Raw genomic sequence first — 25,267 nt, forward strand, 5'->3', positions numbered from 1 at the left:
GTGAAAAAGTAACTTGCTTTACTTATTTGAAAAAATAACTTAAATATTTTGTTGTAAATTGAAAAAGTAATGCGGTACTCTACTAGTTACTTGAAAAAAGTCATCCGAATACGTAACTCAAGTTACTTGTAATGCGTTACCCCCAGAACTGATAAACACTAAGGCTTTCTTGAAACTTTGGAAGTGGAAACTTTGGCTGTTATTCAAAGTAAACAGACAATATTTCAAAAGCTTTAGTTTATTGCAGTGCCATCCATGAACCACAAAAATGTTTTATAAAATAAAATAGTAAGCATTTAACAAATAGATAGCTAAGAAATTCATTGTGTGATTTCCAAACAACAGGGCCAAATCCTTTCTTGTAAATCTTTATTGTGGAAAAAAAAAAATCATACACACTGCTAAGATCAATATATATATTGGTACATATTAATGAGCAGTAGTTCTGCAGAACTGGAATTGTTGATTTTTGAATGACTGTTCATCAAAGCCATTCTAACCTCATGTTATCAGTGAAATATTACCTAAATGACATCTTACAAAAAAAGCAAAGGACATGTTTTCATCAAAAAGACAAAAAAAAAAAAAAAAAAAACCTTAAAACTAAAAAATAAAAAACTTTGGTCTAGTTCCCTTCCATGTTCTTCTCCACCTCTCCAGGAAAAGGTGGCGGGAAATCTTTTAATCATTTTAATTTCTGTTGACCCCCATCTTAACTAAAAGCTCTACTTCATTGAAGAGCACAAAATGAATGTTCTCTAAGAAGGAAACCCAGTGCTCACTTTTCACAGAAGTCATAGAAAAACCTTATTGAAGGCCTTTTAAAAGATTCATGTCAGCTTATAATCACCAGCTCTCTGAACAGTCCAACAAACTTTAAACGCCAAGCAAAAAACATTTTTTTTTAAATACAGAGAAAAGGATTGTAAAACTAAACAATGCTTTTGTAACACTGATGAAGCAGCACCTTCATCCTACCAAAACGCTGAGAGACTTTCCATTATAAACAGCTTGTTTTGCGAGCACACTGGCCTCATCTGAACCCAAATCTCTCTAACTAAGAGCGGCCTAGCTTGGGCTCATGGGCTTTTAGTGTTCCCACAGCATCCTTCACAGCATGGTAGATTATGTTCTTCACCTGTGAACAACAGAAATACAACATTAAATCAACAAAGTGCTTGGCAGAAAATACTGACAATTTTATATTGTGCTCCACAGGAGAAAGTCATATCAGGTTTGGAACGACATAGAAATACCTGTAGCTTGTCCTCGTGGTTAGTGTGAGTGTTGGAAAGGTGCCGGAACTCTTGCGTCAGTCTAAAACAGTGCTTCACGTGTTCAGGAGAAACAAAGTCCTCTGCAACCTTGATACAGCTGTACAGATTGTGCACCTGGCAAAACCATAATGAGGAAATTAGTATTTGTGTGGCAAGTAGGGGTGTGTGATATGTATCATCTATGATTATATCGTAATAAAGCAATACACCCTTTGAAGCAGAGGTTTACACTGAATTTAGAACAGCTAAGGGGTGTTTTTAGGCGTGACAGAGCAGCCAGGTATGTGGAATAACCATTATAAAATTCAGTAGGATTCAGCTAGAATGACCACACAGTTCCATATGAGTTTGTCTTTTATTTCTATATGATAATGTACAGCAATATCACACAAGCTGAATGTCAGCATGATTGTAACTGTTGTAAAAAAAATCTGTAACTTCATATTGTTGATTAATTTTTAGAAAGAATATTGTCTGTTTTTGCTCTGTTTTGCCCATGAAAATAGTTCCAAACTAATCCCAACACAACCGTCTGAGCAACACAGTGGTGTTTCGTTCCATTTTTGAATGAACCAATAATTCATTCATAATGACAGTCACTGCATCCAAAATCAAATACTTCCCTACTTTATAGTATGCAAAAAACAGTACGCCAAAAGAATGTCCGAATACACAATATTTGAAAAACAGTAGGTGAAACCTACTGTTACCTGGATGACCTTCTACTTCTGCAGAGATTCTGATTTTCTGCATTTGATGGACACTTTTCTATCCCGTGAGGCCACGGGAGTAGATTTATGAATGGAACTGAAGCGATGCAACTGACGCTATGTCACGTTACAGTAACATCACGGCGGAAGTAGTACTTCCGGATTTCATTCACATTACCCATATTCATACTATATAGAAGCGTACTTTTGACGGTCATGAATTCAATTTCAAATTCAAATGTTGTGCCTACTCAGTACACAATTTCGGACACAGCAAGTACCTTTCTTTGTTCCTGAATGAATCCGTTTGAACAAAATCGGTTGAATGAATGACTCGGTTACTAATTCAATAAGGCAGTGGCTTGGCACCATCTACTGGCGGTTTTAGTTTCATATTTAAAGTATCATTTCATTTTTTAAATAATTTTATATTTGAAATTCCCGCTGTAATCAATAATGTTATGCCTTAAAACTAATATTTGATCACCGAAATGACATTTAAATGTTTTTTTCCTTAAAATAGCTTGAATGTAACTCTACACCCTTGCCTTATTTAGTATACGCTGTTCTATGAATATGCAAATTAGCCCCGCCTCCACACAGCAGCTCAGTTGACGATCACACTTTGTTGTGATTGGTTACAAGGTAGTTTGTGATATCAGAAAAGCCAGCGATTTCAAACCGTGTTTTTACGACAGTCTTTAGATTGCTGTAGTTAAACAAAATACTTAGCAATGGTGTTGACATGAATTTGCACATGGTTTGTCTTAAAGCATATTAAAAACACCACATAGACATCATTAAAAACTTGATTTTCACCATAGCGGGACTTTAATATTCAAAATATGTTTAAAACAATATCATAGCATTATATATGCAACTGTAATTGCAGTGTAAATGCTGCACAGATTTTACATAACACAAATTCAGCAAGTTATCTAATTATCGTTATCAACAAATCCCAGAAAATACTTGTGAAAATAATAATGCATGTTTTTGAACTGAACATCTCAGTAACTAACCTGATGTGGCGCTCCAGCTGGGATGAACACAGCATCTCCCAAAAACTGCACAATGGACCAGCCCTGGACTCCATACTCCTCGAACAGCCTGCGGCGTAGGTTCTGGTCCAGGTACCAACTCTGGTCATGGATTGGATCGTGATCTGGTGGGTTCTCTTGACCTTGTTCTTCTCCAACCTACAATAAATAGGTGAAATTAACTTAAGTTATTCATACCGTATTAAAAACATAAAAAGTAGAGAGCGATGCCCAAATGTGACATTAAAAATGTCCTCAAGGCATATGGGTTTGGAACCACGAGGGTCTTCATTTTTTCAAACTAATACTTTAAAAGCAATAACGTCATCCTTTCACCTTTCGCAGGAGCTCACGGATCTTTTCAGCGTCTTTGGCGGCGTAGATGTGCCAGAGAGCTCCAGGTTTCTCCTTGACCTCGTAAACTCTTTTCTTAGTCATGTCATCCACATCACCCTCTTCAATGGTCATCATCACCTCTGCAGTAATAACAGGTCGGTCAGTATACAAACACACAATCATAACTTGTTTAAAAGATTTTATCCTTTCAATAAGACAGCTAACTACAGCTGTACTATTCATACTGAATAGAGCCTCTTTTGTGTCTACACCATGGCTTTAAATGGACAAAACAGTGCAAACATAAAGCGTGCAAGTGAATTACAACAGTGTTAGCACAGTGACAACGCTCGCACACAAAATGTAAACCTGCAGAAATCGCAAATCCCAAACTCGAGCACATAAAAATATGATTGTGCACAGAAATCAACACAGTGCGAGGATAAGTAACAAAACTGCGAGTCCTGAAATGTCTCATGCGCAGAACTGACTACAAACACAGGTTCTGTTCTGCACGCATGCCGGATCCGAACAAACGCAAGCTGAAATCTTCACGCAAATAAGTCAGTTTTGTTAACCAATGCTATTGGTTGCTGGCCTTTTCTGAAACTCTTATTTTGATTGGCTGCTTTTATTACAATGTTTAAGGCTTAAAGATCATTAAATCTTAAAGGTGCCCTAGAATTGAAAATTTAATTTACCTCGGCATAGTTAAATAATTAGAGCTCTGTACATGGAAATGACATACAGTGAGTCTCAAAAACCATTGTTTCCTCCTTCTTATGTAAATTAGATTTTTGCAAAAGACCTCTGAAGAACAGGCAAATCTCAACAAAACACCGACTGTGACTCAACAGTCGGGATCATTAATATGTACGCCCCCAATATTTGCATATGCCAGCCCATGTTCAAGGCATTAGACAAGGGCAGCCAGTATTAACGTCTGGATCTGTGCACAGCTGAATCATCAGACTTTATGCAGGTAAGCAAGCAAGGACAATAGTGAAAGGAAAAATGGCAGATGGAGCAATAATAACTCCAATAATAATCCACGATCCATGATATCATGATATTTTTAGTGATATTTGTAAATTGTCTTTCTAAATGTTCCATTAGCATGTTGCTAATGTACTGTTAAATGTGGTTAAAGTTACCATTGTTTCTTACTGTATTCACAGAGACAAAAGCCATGTCGTTATTTTCATTATTAAACACTTGCAGTCTGTATAATGCATAAACATCTTCATTCTTTATAAATCTCTCCAACAGTGTGTAATGTTAGCTTTAGCCACGGAGCACTATCAAACTCATTCAGAATCAAATGTAAATATCCAAATAAATACTATACTTACATGAGCCGATATGCTGCATGAAGAACACTTTGTAAAGATCCATTTTGAGGGTTATATTAGTTGTATGAACTTTGTTTATGCAATGTATTATAGAGATGCGAGTTTGGGGGTGGGGAGCGCGAGCATTTAAAGGGTACACGCATAGAATCGGCGCATTTCTAATTATGCCCCAAAATAGGCAGCTAAAAAATTGAATAATAACAAAAATCTATGGGGTATTTTGAGCTGAAACTTCACAGACACATTCAGGGGACACCTCAGACTTATATTACATCTTGTGAAAAAGGGTTCTAGGGCACCTTTAAACTTTTATAGACCCCAATAAAACTTTTTTCAAATTGCCAGACATGATTAAATATATTGCTGTCCATTTAAAAAGATACAATTTTATTTGCCTTTTGTAGAAAATACATATTTTAAGATTTCTGTAAAGACACTCTTATATACGGTTGTGGTATGAATAAACCGCCACTATTTTGAGGTTACACACTGTTTAATGTTGAACAAAAGATTGAATGTTTAATGAATGTCCAATATCAACGGTTTTTTATGTCTAGATCTAGATCAACTTATGTCAAGATCATGAGGAAATTAAGTAGAGATCATGAGAATACAACTTACACCGAGATTACAAGAAAAAAATAATAATGCATGGCCTCCTAGGGCTTCCATAGTATGGTGCTGCTCCAATTTTAACTACTAAAACGTATGAACTCAGAAAGAAAACTTTACTTTCTGCCATCTCATTCCCAACATGGCCCATTTTGAGTGTCATTTGGAGAGGGCCAACAACAGCCAATCACAAGAGGAGGACATTGTTAACGTAATACAACCAGCCAATCAAAATAAGTGTTACAGAGAAGGCCAGCAGCCGATGGCATTTGTTAACATAGGTTTGGACTTGCACAAGATTTCAGCTTGTGGTCAGTTCTGTGCGTGCAAGACCTGTCAGAACTCACGGTTTTATTTCTCCTCACTACGTTGATTTCTGTGCACAATCATATTTTTTGCACTCAAGTTTGGGATTTGCAATTTCTGCAGGTTTTTCATTTTAAGTGCGAGCTTTGTCACTGTGCTCACACTGCTGTAATTCACTTGCACGCTGTTTATGCGCTTGTACCGTTTTGTCCATCATTTAACATTATACTACACAAGGTCTCTAAGCATTAGTTGGGCAAGTAGATTTAATATTTTTAAAGTTTAAGAGTGATTACAATTGCCTAACAATAGGGCTGTCAAAATTGTTAACACATAAAAATTCATTCAAAATGTTTAACACTTATGTTATGCTGTTAACACTATCACTTAATCTGACAGCATAACAGTTTCATTCTACTATTTTCAACCACATGCTCTCTTATCCCTGCCCTCCAAAAACATCACCAAAACAAACACGCAACCTGATTGACAGGCAGAAAGAGTTTATGATTTGTTTAACTGATTGGTATCGGCTATCCTAAGCCGGATCCTTTATTTTATGTGTGCTGTAATACAGGTGTTGTGCAGTAGGTGGCGGTATGCACCTTCAAGTGAGTTTGCCAAATCACCATTAAAATGAAAAGGAGATGCTCAAATCAAATGAGCATGTGACGTGCGAGAACCAATGAATGAGGTCTGTTCAAGTGCATCACTTCTGTTTCCGCAGTGACAGATGCCACTTTTTTTCTTTTAACATTTGAGCCCCTGCCCCAGAGAAACTGTCTGCACATCCCTGCATGGATTGTATACTTGAATCGGAGGCCCAAAAAACCTCGATCAGGACTGCCCTACTCTTTTCTTGCTGTTCAAGTCTACTGCATGCAGACAGTGTGACTCAAGGTGATTTCACACTGGCAATTTAGTTCGAAACGGGGCATGGTTCGCATGAAAAATTTTAAATGTGAACGCTGTCATGCGGACCCGGGTGCGCACCAGGATACCGAACCTGAGACTACCTGTAGGAGGTGGTCTGAGTTCGGTTGCACTGGAACTGTGGTGCAATTCACGTGAATGTGAAAGCAACTCAGACTCAGGTGCGCACTCGTTCAGGTAGAGAAGTGACCTGTGCATGCGTTTTAGCTGATGACAACGTCGTTAGTTCAACAAAACACATGTAGGGGATGACAGTGATGATGATTTACCTTGGATACGAGCGAAAGTGAGCGTGCAGTGTAATCACGCATAGTGAGTGCAATCAGAGCAGCAAATAAATGATTTACTATCTGCGGTTTTTTTTTTTTTTTTTTTTTTTTTTTTCCCAAAAGAGTCCACTTGCAAGCAGCAGAAAGTCACCTTCAGGCAATACACAGAAAACCCAAGTATCATTCACTCTGCTGCACATAATAGCATCAAATTAATAAAAACAATATATCGACCAGCGCCTTGTTTTCTGTCATATGCCATGCACGTCAGTGATGACGTACGATCCACGCAAACAAACCAGGGTTTGACAATCAAGTTGAGTGTGAAACCACGGGGGACGGGGAACAGGCCGCAGCAAACGTGCCTAGTGTGAAAGCCTCCTCAGTGATATATGTCAGGTAGTAAGGACATATTACAACAGTGGGATTCCAAGAAATAATCACCGACATCACCTTCAGTTACTCGCTCACATGCAAAACACTTATTCAAACATAATCGAGCAGGGCTTCAGAGCATGTTACACAAAATCAAAGGGTTAGTTCACCCAAAAATGAAATTTCTGTCATTAATTACCCTCATTGTCGTTCCAAACCCATAAGACCTTTGTTCATCTTCGCAACACAAATGAAGATATTTTTGATGAAATCCATGAGCTATCTGGCCTCCGATTGACTGCAGCACAATTAGCACTTTCAAGGCCCAGAAAAGTAGTAAAGACATTGTTAAAATAGTTTGTGACTACAGTGGTTCAACCTTAATGTTATGAAGCAACGAAAATACTTTTTGTGTGCAAAAAATAAAACCAAAATAACTTTATTCAACAATTTCTTCTCTTCCATGTCAGTTTCCTTTGCAGTTGACGTAGTATACACAGTGCAGTATTTCCGGGTTCTACGTCAGAACGCTGACTCGGTATTGGCCGACGGCGTTCATGAGCACCACAATGCATACGTGTGACGCTGACGCAGAAGCTGGCTAACAATGAGCTGGCGTTCTGATGTAGAACCCGGAAGTGCTGCACTGTGTTTACAATGTGATCAGCATAGAAGACTGACATGTACAAAAGTATTCTCGTCACTTCATAACATTAAGGTTAAACCACTATAATCACGTGGACTATTTTAACGATGTCTTTACTAGCTTTTTGGGCCTTGAAAGTGGTAATTGTGTTACAGGCAATTGGAGGCCAGATAGCTCGTGGATTTCCTCAAAAATATCTTTATTTGTGTTACGGAGATGAACAAAGGTCTTACGGTTTTGGAGTGACATGAGGGTGAGTGATGACAGAATTTCATAATTTTCATTTTTTCATTTCAAAAATGAAAATTATGTCATTAATGACTCACCCTCATGTCGTTCCAAACCCGTAAGACCCACGTTCATCTTCGGAACAGTTTAAGATATTTTAGATTTAGTCCGACAGCTTTCTGTCCCTCCATTGAAAATGTATGTACGGTGCACTGTCCATGTCCAGAAAGGTAATAAAAACATCATCAAAGTAGTCCATGTGACATCAGTGGGTTAGTTAGAAGTTTTTGAAGCATCTAAAATACATTTTGGTCCAAAAATAACAAAAACTATGACTTTATTCAGCATTGTCTTCTCTTCCGGGTCTGTGTATATCCACAGTGACGCTGCTGCTTCTTCTTCTATGGCGGTTGGCATCCAGCTTATTGGTGCATTACCGCCCCCTTCTGCTCCGGACTGTGACGCGATTAGGACATCCGCGACATGCACACCTATGCACCATTTTAAAAAATATAGCAATACCAAAATACAAACAATGTAGAATAGCTTGAATACAGAGCGCGTCTCCCTCAGACTGTAAACGAAGCTCGGGCGCACCGGATAACACGTCATCAGCGTCACTGTCCGTAGCAGAAGGGGGCGATAATGCACCACAGACCCAGAAGAGAATACAATGCTGAATAAAGTCGTAGTTTTTGTTATTTTTGGACCAAAATGTATTTTAGATGCTTCAAAAACTAACTAACCCACTGATGTCACATGGACTACTTTGATGATGTTTTTATTACCTTTCTGGACATGGACAGTATACCGTACATTCATTTTAATTGGAGGGACAGAAAGCTCTCGGACTAAATCTAAAATATCTTAAACTGTGTTCCGAAGATGAACGGAGGTCTTACGGGTTTGGAACGACATGATGGTGAGTCATTAATGACATAATTTTCATTTTCGGGTGAACTAACCCTTTAATACCACACAGTGTGGAAAAATTGTTACTATTTCTCAATGTGTGGCAGAACTACCAAACACAGTAACTACATGTTTTGACTTTTCATCTTAAGATGGAACTGAATGTGATAACTTGTGAACTACAAGAAATTTGAGATTAATTTAAATTAAATATTTTAATCTATTGACAGCCCTACTGACCTACTGATAAAGCAAGCTGAAAGGGGGGGGGCAATAAATAATTAAAAAAAAAAAAATCTGACCACAGATTCCTGGAATAAAAAAAAACAAAAATAACAAATTCCAATTCAAATATCTTTTAAAACATTTAAAAAGGAATGACAGGATCAGCAATCACCACTGAAAGGCATGGAAATAAACAGTTTTTTCTATAACAGATAAAAACTATTTAAAAGGGTCATAATAATAGTCACTGCTGAACACTAAAATTTTCAACTAATCAGTCCGATATTGAAAATTGTTCCGTTCATGTTATGAATTAGATTAACCAGTTTACTTAAGACAACTGGCTCAAAAGAGTGATCCATTCAATCCGGTTGCAGCAGTTGACAGCCTTCGTCTTAGGAACAGACCCCTCCAATGAGCTATGATACAACTTCAGAAGACTTGGAATATAGTGCACGAGGCCACGACACACTAAGCAGACAGTCAACCAATGTCGGGCCATCGTTGAGCATCTGTCGGTCTAGATCCTGCGGTTTGTTCTGCACCATTGGCACTAGTCAGATGCCGTCTGCAGCTTTTCCGCTAACTGAGCATGTTGAATCGAGTCGTCAGTGAGAGAGATCACTGATTGGCTGTTCATCTTAGCGAAACAGTGCACGAGATAAACGAAAGTGAAGAGGGCACAAACAGAATGCTCTTCTTATTTTTCTCATCTGAGATTTTCATTGAATCCACCTGCAGCAAGATTGGTGTGAAAGTAATAAGCAACTGCTGCTTTGTTTACAGTTTGTATATCCATAGTCCTCTTATTGGTTCCTCTTTTGAATAATCATGAATAGAGACTTCTGCAACCTGCTGGTATGAAGAGTTATTTCTCATGTAAGTTGGCCATTGGCTGTAGTCTCTGCGGCGTGTTCTGGCCCAGACGCAGGCAGCCTTTGTCGTCGCTTGTTCTTTGATGTTGTTTGGTGTGTCTGGCCCTTTAACTATGTCGATACCAGTGTTTCCCAAACCTGTTCCTGGAGGCATATCAACAATGCACATTTTGTATGTCTCCTTAACATTTTTGCTGTGTTCGAAAACGCCCCCTATACCCTCATTCACTATTCCCTTCCCTACATTAGTCCACTAACATAGTCCACTTGAAGGAGTGAATGAAAACAAGTGAGTGAATTCAGACACCGAGAAGGGCCGTTGGTTTGCATGGTTTGTGCTTGCTGTTTAATAATCATTTGAATCTTGGCTAACTGGTAGCTCCATGATGTTTTTTTAGCTGTCATGAAAACTAGCATGTATAAACTTTAATTAAACAATTTAATAATCAATTAAAAAATAATTTATACCTGATATTACGCTGTTGCCACATTGGGAAGTCAGACGTGGGAATTCATTTGGAGCACGGTGCGAGTTGCGACTCTCACAGTGCATTCTGGGTATTTTCTAGCTGTTGAGTGCACATCGGTTATACACTCGTTATTGCGGTGCATTGTGGGATTTAACAAGTGCACTCAGTAACGTACACTATGGTTTCGGACACCACTACAAATGGTGCCCTATGTAAGGGTATTGGGGGTGATTTCGGACACAGCCTTTGTCTCTACTAATAGGCCGAGGAGATGAATCAGGTGCGTTTGATTAGGAAGAGTTGAAAAATGTGTACTGTTGTGCTGCGTCCCAATTCGCATACTATACTAAATAGTATTTGAAATTAGAATTAGTGTGACCCAAATCGTATTATGTTAAAATAAGTATTTCAAAAGATCCCTGGATGGTCTACTTTCCAGTTAGAATCCAAAGTGTAGATCCATCCACTCTCTAACAGCTAATATTGCCCACAACCCATTGGGCATTGGACGAGGATGAGGATTCGATTAGAACTACAAACACGGCGGACGTGCGAGACAAACAGTTAAATAGAGAGGTTTAGATAAAGGGGTTCGAGTGATTAATAATCAGTATCTAACCTGATGAAAAAATATTTATTCTAGGGCTGTCAAACGATTAATTGCGATTAATCGCATACAAAATAAAAGTTTGAGTTTGCATAATATATGTGTGAGTAATGTGTGTAAATAATATGTATATATAAATACACACAAATTAATGTATATATTTAAGAGAAATATCTTATTTATGTACAAAAATAATATAAATTATATAAAAATATAAATAAATACATATACTTGTAAATATTTCTCAAATATATACATGGATGTGTTTGTATTTATATATACATAATAATTACACAGTACACCCACATATATTAGGCAAACTCAAACTTTTATTTTGTATGCGATTAATCGTGATTAATCGTTTGACAGCCCTAATTTATTCAATGTTATCCACATTATATTTAATCTGCAACAGCACTGCAAACTTTTATAAAGATACGTTTGGTCATTTGGTCAAATGCATCATTATTCAAACTCACGAGGAGCGTTCTCTGCATGAAAGACCCACAACTGGCAGATCAACATGCTACTACATTTCTCTCTGATATGGTAGGAAATCTAATTGAATTGAATGTCAGGGCAGTTTAAACGGTGACAGGATGCACATAACTACGCAACAGAGTCTGTTAAAGATGCAGTTATGACAAAGTAGTCAAGAAGTCATGTCCCAAAGCTTTTCTGTTACACACTCAAATGTTTTAGGGCATACTTTTAGGGAATAGTAGGCAAACTGCCAACAGGCCTCCAGGAACAGGGTTGGGAAACAATAGTCTATACTATTACATACTACTGTGAACTATTGTTGTAGAGTGGCATGAAGATTCTCCAAAAAAAAAAAAAATCTCCTTTTGTGTTTCACAGATGAAGCATATGGGTTTGAAATATAGTGAATTTTCATTTTTGGAACAACTATTCTTTTAATAAATAGTCTTTTTGGACTGAGAAGGATGATGTTTAGATTTCTGAAAGTTACAAACAAGTAACTATACATCAAACACATACTTAAAAAGAAGCAATGAAATTGTGTTTTTTTTATTATATGACCCCTTTAAAAAAATAAAGCTAACTCAATCATCAGGTGGTCTGAAGGGGCATCAACACAGTGAGATGTAACAAAAAAAAAAAACACTATGGTCAACACTATGTTTTGGTGTCCTGGGAAATTCTCAATGGAGTATAAAATTATGCACTGAGAGGTGCACTATCCATATCCATTACCCATATATTGGTGTTTCATAATGAACTATCAACAATAATACATAATTTAATGTAAAGAGTAGTAAGAGATGGGTTAAAGCAATTGAAGTGTAGAACGAGAGAGCGAGAAAAGTGGGAGGGGCATGCCTGAGGTGAGACAAATAAAAAAAAATAAAAAATGCACAGACCTTTGAATCCAGCGAGGTCTGCTTCTGTGAATGAGAAATGGTGCCACAATCAAAAGTAGCAAGACCCCAAGAGCACAGGCCGCCCTAAAGGCCTTGACTGCATCCTGCCCACTGGCCTGTGAGTGGTTTGGATGCTATAAGTGTACTACAATTGCTTATGATCTGCACAAATTTTACCATGAGAGACCTCAGTCAGAGCAGATGCTATATTTAATGACACCCACAAGAAATACAGCTATGCGGGAAAGACATTCAATATGTCATACCAATCGTGCACAGCACTGTATGTCTTTCTGCAAACATAGACGACATCTCGGACCTTACAACATTTTGAACAACCTTTGACTGTACTTCAAATTAAATACAGAATCTTCTCTTAATAAGGTCTGCCATGGTGGCCTCTAGGAATCTACCTATTGAGGGAGGCTTGGGACTATTATTCACTGATTTAAAACATTGTAACACAAAGTTAGGGGTCTGAATACTTTTGCAAGGCACTTTATCTATTTTGTTATCTAGTTTTTTCCTATCCTATGGATTCTCTAATTCTAGATTATGCTTAAAGGGACAGTTCACCTAAAAATGAAATTACTAAAATTAATTTACTAATCCTCATGTCATTCCAAACCTATATGGCTTTCTTTATTCCACAGATTAAAAAAATAATTTGTTAGACAGAATGACCCATTCAACATTCACTTTCACTCTACGAGGAAAAAGATGCTATGAAAGTGACTTCAAATTCTGCCTCTCCTTTCGTATTTCATGAAACAGGTTCAGAACAACATGAGAGTGAGTAAACAAAGGAAAAAAACTTCCATTTTTGGTTGAACTAACCCTTTTAGGGCAGGAAGTGTTTTCGGAGAAATTTGACAGCTTGTGAACACAGTATGGATTTTTCATTTTTTGGATTTTCATTGAAAGTTTGAAACCATTATTGGTGATAACATTTGATAAGATGACAAAATATAGACATAAAAAGTTTTTACCTTGAGTTACTGATTATGAAGGTATTTTTTTTATAAAGAAAAATAGACTACAAAAATACTCAAAATGCCCATCTTTATACAGTACAGAACAAACAACAAATCTGGGAGATACAAACTAAAACATAATATTATAATTTAGCAATATAAGTGAACAGAAACAATAACTGAAATTAGCAATAGAAATGTTTTATTTTGAAATCTAGTAAACCTCCTTAACACATATATAAAAGCTTAATGCTTACCATGTTCTTGGTTACTGTCTCCTTCTGGGACGCCCACATAAACCATTACGTTGACGGCATCAGATACGTCCAGATGCAGGTTAGTGGTGCCAACCTTCCTGTCTTCTGTGGAGATCAGACCTAAGAGACACGCAAAGGAAAGAGGTTAAAGAAATGTCAATGTATTCCTCATCAGTACTGGCAGGATTTTGAATGACGATCCCTTACCATAGGCATTGTACATTTTAGGGCCCAGATCTGGCCGAACGAAGAAGTTTGGAAGACGTGAGGCCAGGTTAAGACGGCCGTCCCTCTTTGTGTACTCTGGCAGAGGAAGGTTGTCCATGAGATCATCAAACCTGCGAATGGGAGAACATAAGTAAGCCATATCATAAAAACTGCTAAACAAACTGGCTGCTCCCAATTAGATATAGCTCAGATGAAGATGCCAAGGCACCAAATGACATCAGAAAACCTACCGAGTGGGCATCATGTCTCTGAAATCTTCTCCAGGAGGCCAGTCTTTAAGTTTTAGTACCATAGGTTGGCCATCTCCACCTTGCAACCGTTCTAGGGAAGAAAGGAGAATATAACAGACCTCCAGGTTAAAGTGGTTTCATGGTTAACTGGTTATAGTGACAGTTAGAGACGTTAACAATTTATCAATAGTATGGTTGTGACGATATCTCGTGCCACGAGATTTTTGCGAGATTAAAATGTGACAAGATTTCTTATAGAGTTGAAAAGCTGTCTCGCAATATTGCAATGACAGAGTGTTAGGGTGAAATTAGAATAGAATAGGTCACAGTTACGTTTACATTACGCCTACACTGTCGTTTTACCATTTATATAAATAAAAACCATTTAATTCAGGTGGATAACGGTCGCTTCATTTCCACCCAGCTCATCCAACACAAGCTGCAGAGTGGTACGTAGTGCAGCAGAAACCAGAGTTCACTGATCGTGTGACGAGAGTAAGTGATAAGATGACTGACAAGACCATGGCGGAGGATTCGTTGCACAACAGAGCTTAAGCATCTGACAATCGTCTTATCTTGTAAAATGCACGCTCAGCACCACCGTTCCCTATTCACAGAGAACACGTGATCGCAAAAGTAAATCGCAAGTGTGCATTCGAACGCAATTTCAATACCCGCATCTTGAGAGCGGCTCCCTGATGAACTATGAAAAGCCAAGCCAAGTTTGAGCATAAGGCCCAAAAAGTCTAGAAATGCTAAAGCATCTGAACTCACTGGAAATGACCTGGAATCCATCCCAGAATTCTCGGACTTTGACATCAGATATTATGGCGCAGTTCCTACAGTTGACCAGGTCTACATCCTGGTCTCCAAACTCCTCACTGAAAGCCTCAGGCTTCCATAAGTGAGCCTTCAGCTTCTTGTGTATGCCCGAGACCAGCACAGGCTAAACAAAAGAAAATGTTACTAGCATCAGCAGAACGCAAATGATAAAACAAAGGTGCATCCATTTGACTGTCATTGCTCACCTGTCCTTGTTTCCAGCACTCTCTGAAGATCTTCCAGTTGTTGCTGTTGCTGGGGTCCTGTAGGCAGAGTAAACGGCCATCACACAGCCAGGAGTGGGAGGTGTGGGGGTCTAGTACACTGAGGCCCATCACCCCCTCTCTGCGGGGAACAGTCCCAGACTCGCCGCCTTCTGCTGACCCCGACACACGCCGACCTTCTGCCTTCTTTGTCTCTACTACTGATGCAATGATATGATCCAGGAAATTAGGAAGACCTCCCTTCATTTTATCAGCCTGCTAAGGAGGAAAAGAACAAAACTATATAAATAAAACATATTTATAACATTTCATGTCTTTTATGTCTCAATAATATTCACATTTTAACACACACATATATTATATACTATTATATAACATATATATATATATATATATATATATATATATATATATATATATATATATATATATATATATATATATATATATATATATATATAGCTAATTCCTCACTCAAGCGCACATAAAAAATTGCCAGTAGATTATGAATGTGTCAGGGGGAAAAAATAGCAAGGAGACATTTTTTAGTATTTATTAATAAACTAGTGTTTTCTGAGTCAGCGTTGGCAGCAAAAATGAAGTTGAAGATGCACCTTTCATATGGATTACTTAAGCAGAGAATATTTCTTTTCGATTTAAATTGGTTCGTTTGAAAGTAAACATTTCAACCTTTCTAAAGATATACTTGTCCTGTCTTTGAGGCAAGTAGCCTATACGCTGAGTTTCGGTTCATTTTTGTGACACACTCCAGATCAGGGAGACTGAGACAGCAGAAAGCGCATCCTGTTTGTTTTCTTTATTTTACAAAGGCACAACGTATTCTTGTCATTATTGAGTTTAAACAGATAAAAGTAGTTTAAAATGATGTATTATCTGTATGACCAAAAATGACTGAGTATTTTAAGTTGTTTCCACTGTTATAAAAAATAAATAAATAAATAAATAAAACAACATCATCTAGTCGACAAACAATTAGTTGACTATTAGGGGGCAGCCCTAATTCATAACAAATGTTTATCATGAGAACAAAAACTGCTTCACATGATTTAACCAGCAACTTACACCAGCAGTGGAGAACACTGAAGGGAAGGGGACTCCTCCCTCCGTGGGACCTTGCGGGAGCTTCCCAGGGCCAGAGTTCAGCAGATCTCGAAGGCTAGTACCCTCTGCTTTGGGTTGGGATGGGCCAGCACCCAGCAGCAGACTATTGAAGAGCTTGGGGCTGGACCCCGAGGGTTTGGAAAGGGTGCTGAAGGAGTCCAGGCCAAACGGAGCACGAGGGTCACGACCCATCATGGAGCGTAGAGACTCTGAAAAATGATAAGACAAGACGGAAAGCCTAAGCACAGTGTATATGCACAGAGCCCTTGCAAAGATTCACCAAGAAGCTGCACATTTTAAAAAGAAAATCAAGAGATTCATTCCTTTTAGTAGATTATAATATTAAAATTTAGTCATTTATTCTTAAAGGGTTAGAGCAATACTAAAGCCAAATAAAATGTAGCTCACCATATAATGCATAGTTTGGGATAGAAAGATACAGGCTTATCAACTTTTAAAATAACATCATATAGTATTTTACTGCAAATTACTGTTACTAAAAAGATCAACAGTTGGCAATTCAGATCACTCCATTTGATTTACCAATACGGATCATTTTTATGTTGAAGTGTCTGATGACCAGTGCAAAACAGGTATTTATTTATTTTTTTTTTTGGCACAATGGTAACTAAATTATTAGACTACAACAATGATATAAGGGAAGCAAAGATAAAAGAAAATGAAAGAAAGCTAAAAACTTATCCTTTTATTTTAGCTTTTAACTAAAATGAATGTAAAAAAATTGCATTCTTTGTATTATATTTTTCTTTTATTATTAAACATTAATATCCATCTTTTGTTATGGATTACATGTATACTAATTTAATCTATTATGATGATGAAGTGGGTTTCATGTTATATTATTTATGGTATTTTTTTGCTTTTGATGAACTTTTTGCTTGATGTAATGCTTTTCTATTGTAAAGCACATTGATCTGCATTTCTTGTATGAAAGATGCAATACAAATAAAGCTTAAAATAATTCAGTTTATTATAACAAAAATATAAAATAATATTTTTGCATAAATATAAGAATGAATATAAATATATATTTCATTTATAAATATAAATGATGTATAAACATGATAAATAAAATGGTCCACAATCATTTTGGTGAAATTAAAGTTCAGGTAACTGACGCAAAAACCAATTGAGATCCACTATTATAAAGTACCTCCACATAGTCTCACCTTTGGGCTCCTTTTGTGTGGCCAGGTCAGCTAGCCAGTGCAGGGCTGAGGAACTGGCCTTGCTATCTTTTGCGGCTGGTGTCGGGGCAGCAGGAGCAGGGCTAGATGCGCTGCTGTTTATCCCACTGGTGTTTGATGTTGTGTCAGCAGTGCCCGCCTCTTCAGCAGGTTCTGTTTTGACTACTGCACCTGCTGCAGTTTCCCCATTCGGGCGGGTTGTGGCTGACGTGGAGGTGGTTCCATTACCCGAAGTCTGAGCTGCACCCGACTGCACCAATTAAAAGACATAAAATGAGATATTGCAAGAAAAGTCTAGAAAGTAAAAAACAATATGTTTCTGCAATAATTAAGAATATCAAAAAGACAACTTGCCTGTGAAAGGCCATTTGGAGCACTGGGCCGCACAAAGGGTTTGTTATGTCGACTAGTGCAGGGACAGTTCGCTTTGATCCCCCATTTACCTCTGGCTGCGTGTACCATGTCACCTATGCTGTACAAGGCTAAAGGAATACAAGGAGACAATATAAATGTGCTTGTGGCTCCAGTTACTGTCATTTAGGGCTGTAACAACTATTCGATAAAATCGATAATAATTGATAATGAAAATCGTTGACAATGATTCTCGTTATCAATTAGTCGGGTCTGCCCACCATGCACGAAAAACTTCTGCCAGTCACGTCAAATTACAGCACTGAATAACGCATTTCTATGGACAAAATTGCATCTAAAAATAGTGGAGGAAACAGTGAGCTGCTGGGGAAAAAAAAAAAAAAAAAAAGGAGTGATCGGCGCTCGCCAATCTTTGTGTGTGAACTACTCAACGACGAATCAAAGAGGCTCACTGACGCTAGACAAATATCTAGCATGCTAAATATCTGGAGATGTCAATGTTGCGACACAACAGCCAATGAAATATACACCGATGTCTATGGAAGCAGCAATAACAATCCATTCAAATAGCCTATAATTTGCAGACGTTTATTCATATCAGATACACATTGTGTAAGTAACTATAACGCTCACTCTATTCTTCTCTCAGTTCACCAGCCACATGCATTTTGGTACAAATGGATGAATTCACGTGCTGTAGCCTATAAATCCAACTGACAGGACTCTCTGAACTAAAGCGCAAACAAACAAGGCGGCGCCCATCTGGCATTATAGATTAAGATCAAGATCATGATGTAGGTTTTTAAATTGTTGTCAGCTTGTGTAGTGTGTAACCCCCTGTTGCGGATCATTTACATAGTGTCACGTAGTGTGAACACCACAACCTCTTCAAGACTCCACAGCAAGTCATGTAGTCTGAACAGCACAACGATCTGCCAACGTTTAAAGTCCCGTAGTGTAAACTTGGCATTAAACTTCAAACTTTACTGAATGAGCGCCGGTGCGCGCACCCGTGTCAGACAGACGGAACAAGGTAGAGTTTGCTGAAATATCTGTTGTTTAAAGCTGCTGTCCACAACTTTTTTTGTGTTCAAAATTTACAAAAATTATATAATGACAATGTACAACATGAATGCATTTTCCAAACCGTGTTTTTGTCTTACCCTGAATTATTATGGTACACTTATAATAAGTGTTTATATTTGGACTATTTCAGGCCGGACTGGTAGGACCCGCCACAGAGTATCACAGTAACTGCGTGACTCGCCATAGACATACACAGAGAAAAAAGTAGCTCCGGCTACAATGTTCTTCCGCAAGACGCGTGCAGTTCTGTTTATTAACCGCTAGAGGGCCAAAAAACGCAGACTGCAGCTTTAAAGTTAAATTTAGATTTAAAAATCAACATGTCATTCAAGTATTTTATGAGAGTAGTAAGTTTAAAGGGATAACATCATTGAATATAATTGAATATAAATCTAAGAAGCCTCTTATAGCCTATATTTACAGGATAAAGAAATGATAGTAAGAGGTGATTGTGTCCAGAGTGAATGTGTGTGTTCCTGCTGAACATCTTATTGATCCTGTTGATTAACACAGAGTTTGTTTTTGTTTTTCTTTATTATCTTTATTACCATCATAATTTTTAATGTGGAGATTTAAACTGTATTCACTATACAGTGCTTAACAAATGTTTTAGACCTCTGCCACCCAAATGTAAGGTTTGTGCCACAGCTGCCTTAAACTATCAGTACTGGTGATTACCAAAATCATTTTTCATGTTTCGGTAATGGTTAATCCACCAGTATGTGTAAACTCTTTAGTCACAACAGTATTTCTAAAGCTACAATATAATTATTGTTGTTATCCATGAATTTTCGAGTAAAGCACTTTATAGTTGTTTTTTCTTTTATCTGATGCCCAATTACAGTCAATAACAACAGAGACTGTTATTAATGACTATTTAGTTTTTTCAGTATGTTATTTGTCTAATAAATGGCAATAACATTTTTAGTTTTAAGCAAGTTTTTGATAGATTCCTAAAATATTTGTGTTCTCTCTTTATGATGACAGGTAGTCTAATAAATAAAGCACTGTATGTTTTCATAGCATTCAAATGGTTTAAAGTACATGGGGCAGGATGTGCAATTGTGTTTTTTGTCCAAAAAAAAACAAAACAAAAAACAAAATATTTGTATCCAATTCATCGAAAAAAAATAATAGGCCAACTAATCAATCATCAAAATAATCATTAGTTGCAGCCCTGTCATTTCATTTATTTATTTATTTTTTTTTTTTAAATATACATACATTTAATAAAAACAAATGCACTAACCTGTGCCAGGTATAATTTGAGTGGGCATGAGGTTCTGTGGTTCGTGTGGCTGGCCTTTAGCACACTTCAGCCATGAGAACACCTCTTCATCAGGACTGTCCTCTACTGAAAGAGTGGAAAGAGGAGTCAGAGACATGCTGTAATGGATGTACAGGATACAAGATAGTGGTCTTGTATCAAACAGGATTAGAGTTTGACTAGTCATTAAGGTGGCAGGATCCTCATCATATCTACCTTCAGGTGGCCTGTTCTTGCGTAGCCGGTAGCAGTCAAGACAAACGCCGAAGCCGCATTTGCGACACACCCAGTGGATGTTGAACAGTGTTGTTTCACACACGTCGCACATTTCTCTCACTCCCCTCACAGCTCGCTTCCATGCCACTTTTTCTGCAAAATCACAGAGAATTATCAGATTTTATTCAAGCCCTCATTAGAGTTTTAAAACAGTCACTTGCTTTTCATTTTTTGTTGTTTTGTATTATTTTAGTTTTATTTACTATTTTATTTTTGCACTGCTAGCCTTCATTTAGGAACAGTTTCAACTATAAAGTCCTCAAGTGCTAAAACTAAAATAAGTGACCTTGAGGTCCTAAAAGGTGCTATAAAAATATAAAATTAGTATTATTATTAGTATTACTATTATATTATATTTTTTTTGCTGATAAAACAACATATTGCAAAGTGTCTAAATGGCCTTATTCATAAAACTTGAGTAGAATGTGTTTTCATTGAAAAAACATTCAATTTAAAATAATTTAAATCTGCTTGTATTTTATTAATGAGGACTAAAATATAACAACAATGATGGAAGATACATAAATTTTTTTATAATTGCTCAGATACCAAGCAATTCATTCACGTGTCCACATTTTTTCCAAAATGTTAAATGTGTAATTTCTAGACCTGGAAAAGTCATGTAAAATCTTAAAATTTCATGGTGTGAAACTTGAATATTCAGCTCTAATTGGAATCTTCTGTAATCCTGAAATGTATTAAATTAAAATTGAGTTACTTTTTTAATTGTTTTTAAATGTCCATAAAACAAGGTTAAGAACCACTGAACTATGTGCAAATTGTGTTTGGTTTTATGTTAGATTTTCTTATTATTAGTTAATGTGAAAAGACCTTTACTCATTTTTAATAAACATTTACAATTACTTACGATGGGGCTCTACCATCATCATGGCCTCTTTCTCTGACATGACCAACTGGCAAAACTGGTCACCCACGTTTGCTAAAATATATTTGGACGTGTCCAGGTCAAGTCCTTCCTGTGCGACGAGGGAGGGGAGCCAGAGCCCCATTGCCATGCTGTCACTCTGCTGCGGGCTCAGAAAGCCTTCCACACGAAGGACTCCCTTCTTAGTGAAAGCCAGCCTGTTACAACACAAGTCAAGATGTCAGTGTCATACCTTAGGCAAGAGTTAAGCTAGCCATACCAGAAGTTGTCTGGATCTTATTCACCTGCGAAAGTGGAAGAATCGGCAGGCCACATTGGGGTCGTCATCATCTGAGTCCTGCTCGCGGGATTTCCTGTAGCGCTCCAGACGGCACTCACGGCATTTATGCAGGTGGGGAGCGACATTAATGCAGGAGCCGTCTTGCAGGAAGGACTCTCCGGACTGCTTCAAGCGCCGAACCTTACTCTGGTCCTTCAACACGGACTGTCCCACTAGATTGAAGTTCACACATGAACTCAAAATTAGATGATCATGAATGCAGACTGATCTATCAATACTGATTAGTGGTCAACCACTGTGGATTATTGATGGCGATGCTGATATCTTAGAGAGCAGGGTGGCCGATGGACAGAACTGTTAAACAAAGACAGTAAACGAATGAATAGAGTGCTGCAGGGATGATATTTTTGTAGGCCGGAAACAAGGTAAGATTTTAGCACTTCTGGTTCAATGATAATGAAGTCAAAGGGTTTTTAGTTAAATGCCTGAAATAAGGTCTGTAAAGAAAATAAGCTCAATATATTTTCATGTTTTATTCTATGTAGTGTTGTCAAAAGTACTGACTGCGATGTCAAGTTGGTACTGAAATTTAAAAATGTGACACTTTATTCATAAACACCTTTCACTGGCGTTTGTGTTCACGCGCTCAACATGCGTCTGTGATTGGGTGTTTACGAATCCACTCAACAGTGCTTAAAGAGTCGCATTTTTAAAATTTCAGTACCGACTACTTTTTACAACACTAATTCTATGGCATAAAATACATCACTGACAGCCCCATGTGATTTTTTTAAAGCTTTACTTGTCTTGAAAAATTCTAACAAGTGGCTAAATGGAACTACAGAGGTTTTCGTGACATTAAACGTCACACCAAACAGGTGAACTCATCTACTCATTAGTCCGCTTTCACAGCCTCACTCTGTTTAGAATCGCACTCTTGCAAACTATTCTGACTCAAACTTTCAGGGAAAAAGTTTTTAAATAAAGACTGAATGAGCTGTCAGAAGCTTAGTTATGGCAATGTTGTAAGTAATATCTAGCACTCATTGAAGTATAAGCGTGAGACATCACTTCCGTTATCAGGGCGCGATCAGACCTTGCTAACCGAGTGCTGAACGCAGTTGGACACAGTGGTGTTTTAGAGGTAAAAAATGACAAATACTGTTCGGTTTCTCGCACAAACCGATCGTTTTGTGTCTTAGGACATCAATGTGCCGTCACGAGCCGCAGAGTTTAATTTGGATTTGTCTATGCAAGTTTTCTCAACTCCTATTGTTTGAGTTCCCATTTACTTGCATTATACGACTGACAGACGGCAACGGTTGCAGTTAAAAATCATCATTTGTGTTCTACTGAAGAAACAAAGTCACCTACATCTTGGATGTGCTGGGGGTAAGCAGATAAACATCAAATTTTCATTTTTGGGTGAACTATCCCTTTAAGACTCAAATATTAAAAAATATCTTCCTTCATGTTCCACAAAAAAGAGAAACTCATACAGGTTTGGACCAACATGAGGGTGAGTCAATGATGACAGAATTTTCATTTTTGGGTCAACTAATTAATGAATTACACAGCACGCAGTAGTCAAGCATGTTACCTTTAAAGGGTTTGCTCCGTGGCCGGCTCTTAGCCACAGGCTGTTTTTTTTTCTTATCCTCATTGGCTGCAGGAACCCCAGGTTTCTGGCTCTGGCCCGAATTGTCCTCCGCCTCACTCAAATCAGACAGGTCACTGTTGCTACTGGACTCTGAATCCCTTTTGGTAGACTGACCACGTTCCTCCAAAGAAAACTTGGTTTGGTCAAAGGGCATAGCGACACCTTGTCCTTCAGTGCCGAGGTGGGTTCCCGTGCTGACATCTGAACCCTCTTTGTTTAGTTTGGACGTTTGTTGTCCATCCTGGGCTACCGATGTGAATGACGGAGTGGTCATGAGAGCAGGAGCAGCAAACTGGGGAGCTAAGATTCCTTTAGGAGGTTCTGCCATGGTGAACAGATTTGGCTTGGCATCATTACCAGGAGGATCTTGACTAAGTACACTGGTGCTGCCCGAAGGTGAAACAGCAGATGCGGAAAGGGCAGATGACGACTTTGGAGCTGACAAGGTACTGAAAGGGCTGTGCGAAACAGCTCCACCATAAGCAAGAAATGGATTTTTCTCCTTTGATGCTTGAAGGAACAGGTTCTCGTGAGTTTCGGAAACCTTGTTGCCGGCAAGCAAACCAAAACTGCTGACTGGGCTCGAGCTGTTAATATTTCTAATCGCACCACTGGCACTTCCAAGTCCACTGGTTCCTAATCCCAAAGAGGGTTTCAGCACCTCCGCAGAGCTTGCAGCTTGAGCTATGGCTGAGGGAAAAGTGGCTGGTAGTTTTCCGTGTGCCTCCACCACTGCTCCGAAAGGCTTGTTCATTAGGATCCCATTGCCTGCAGGCTTGATATCAGGCACTTTTGGCTGCTCTTTCAGTGGTGCCAGGCCACTAGCAGGTGCTGAACCAAACAGTCCAGCAGATGCAGAAGCCACAAATGACTTTTTGAAACCCTCAGCGGGTGCGGTAGGCTTGAACAGGGTAGGTGGCTCCTTGTTCAGGCACTCGGACAAGGACGTGAAGGCCTTTGACTGGCCGTGCGCGATACTCTGGTTCTGAGACATGCATTGGAAGAACAGGTTCTGTGAGGAATCAGCGCTCTGCCTCTGTGGTTCCTTCGCAGCTCCAAAGGGAAAGCCAAAAGGCTTGTCCTCCTGGGAAGAACCATTGGTCTGTGTGGGAACATCCCCAAACACTCCCTCACTTGACTGTTTACCAAATACTGCAGCAGCTAGAGCAGGGGTCTTGGGGGTCTGAAATATAAATATTCCAAATAAGTGATGGTCAAAGACTAATAAGAGTGTCCACAGAAAGATAAGGACAAATCTTGGTAAAAACCAATGTTGTCTAAAACTAAAATTAAGTAAGTGAAATAAAGCTGAAATTAAAGAAAACAATTAATATGAAAAACTTAGAAATGAAATTTTGCCTTGGCAACTAACTGAAATAAGCAGTAAGTAGCAAAGTAGTAGTAAAATGATTGAAACGAAAATAAATAGAAAAACATTAAATAGTTAAACAATTATAAAAAATAAATAAATAAATAAATAATAAAAAAAAAGACAAAACCACATAAAATTACCAAAATAAAAACTAAAAATATAATTTAATATTATATATTGCAAATATGTATTAATTCAATCCAATTCAAAATATTTAAAAATACTATAAAATACTAATATATATATATATATATATATAAAAAAGGCAATATTTTAAAAAAAAAAAACAATATTTAAAAAAAAGTTTTTTGTATTCATGTTTTCATATTTTCTTTTAAAAGTTTATTTAAATAATTCTAAAGATGTTTAAATATATTTTTCAACATAAAAAGTATTTCTTATAAAATGTAAATTAGTTCATAATATTACATTTTTGGGGACCCCT

General features: G+C 37.8%; 1 protein-coding gene across 6 annotated transcripts in view; it reads right to left on the minus strand.

The window, feature by feature from the left end:
- Positions 1-222: 222 nt before the first annotated feature.
- kdm3b (lysine (K)-specific demethylase 3B) overlaps positions 223-25,267 on the minus strand; it is a 31,770-nt gene continuing 6,725 nt past the window's right edge. For 3 of the 6 annotated variants that reach the window (XM_048175623.1, XM_048175622.1, XM_048175617.1), the window contains 18 exons: positions 23,391-24,633; positions 21,795-22,002; positions 21,493-21,707; positions 20,565-20,717; positions 20,331-20,435; positions 17,978-18,105; positions 17,606-17,873; positions 16,377-16,624; positions 15,276-15,551; positions 15,022-15,193; positions 14,248-14,338; positions 13,997-14,127; positions 13,790-13,909; positions 12,559-12,582; positions 3,364-3,503; positions 3,010-3,186; positions 1,257-1,391; positions 223-1,138 (listed from right to left, as the gene is read on the minus strand). In XM_048175623.1, coding sequence (XP_048031580.1) covers positions 1,058-1,138; positions 1,257-1,391; positions 3,010-3,186; positions 3,364-3,503; positions 12,559-12,582; positions 13,790-13,909; positions 13,997-14,127; positions 14,248-14,338; positions 15,022-15,193; positions 15,276-15,551; positions 16,377-16,624; positions 17,606-17,873; positions 17,978-18,105; positions 20,331-20,435; positions 20,565-20,717; positions 21,493-21,707; positions 21,795-22,002; positions 23,391-24,633 — 3,915 coding nt within the window. In that variant the 3' untranslated portion in view covers positions 223-1,057. The remainder of the gene's footprint in view (positions 1,139-1,256; positions 1,392-3,009; positions 3,187-3,363; positions 3,504-12,558; positions 12,583-13,789; positions 13,910-13,996; positions 14,128-14,247; positions 14,339-15,021; positions 15,194-15,275; positions 15,552-16,376; positions 16,625-17,605; positions 17,874-17,977; positions 18,106-20,330; positions 20,436-20,564; positions 20,718-21,492; positions 21,708-21,794; positions 22,003-23,390; positions 24,634-25,267) is intronic. The other 3 variants (XM_048175620.1, XM_048175618.1, XM_048175621.1) reach the window with 3 other exon arrangements.

Source organism: Megalobrama amblycephala, linkage group LG23 (assembly GCF_018812025.1).
Source record: "Megalobrama amblycephala isolate DHTTF-2021 linkage group LG23, ASM1881202v1, whole genome shotgun sequence".
Taxonomy (NCBI): Eukaryota; Metazoa; Chordata; class Actinopteri; order Cypriniformes; family Xenocyprididae; genus Megalobrama; species Megalobrama amblycephala.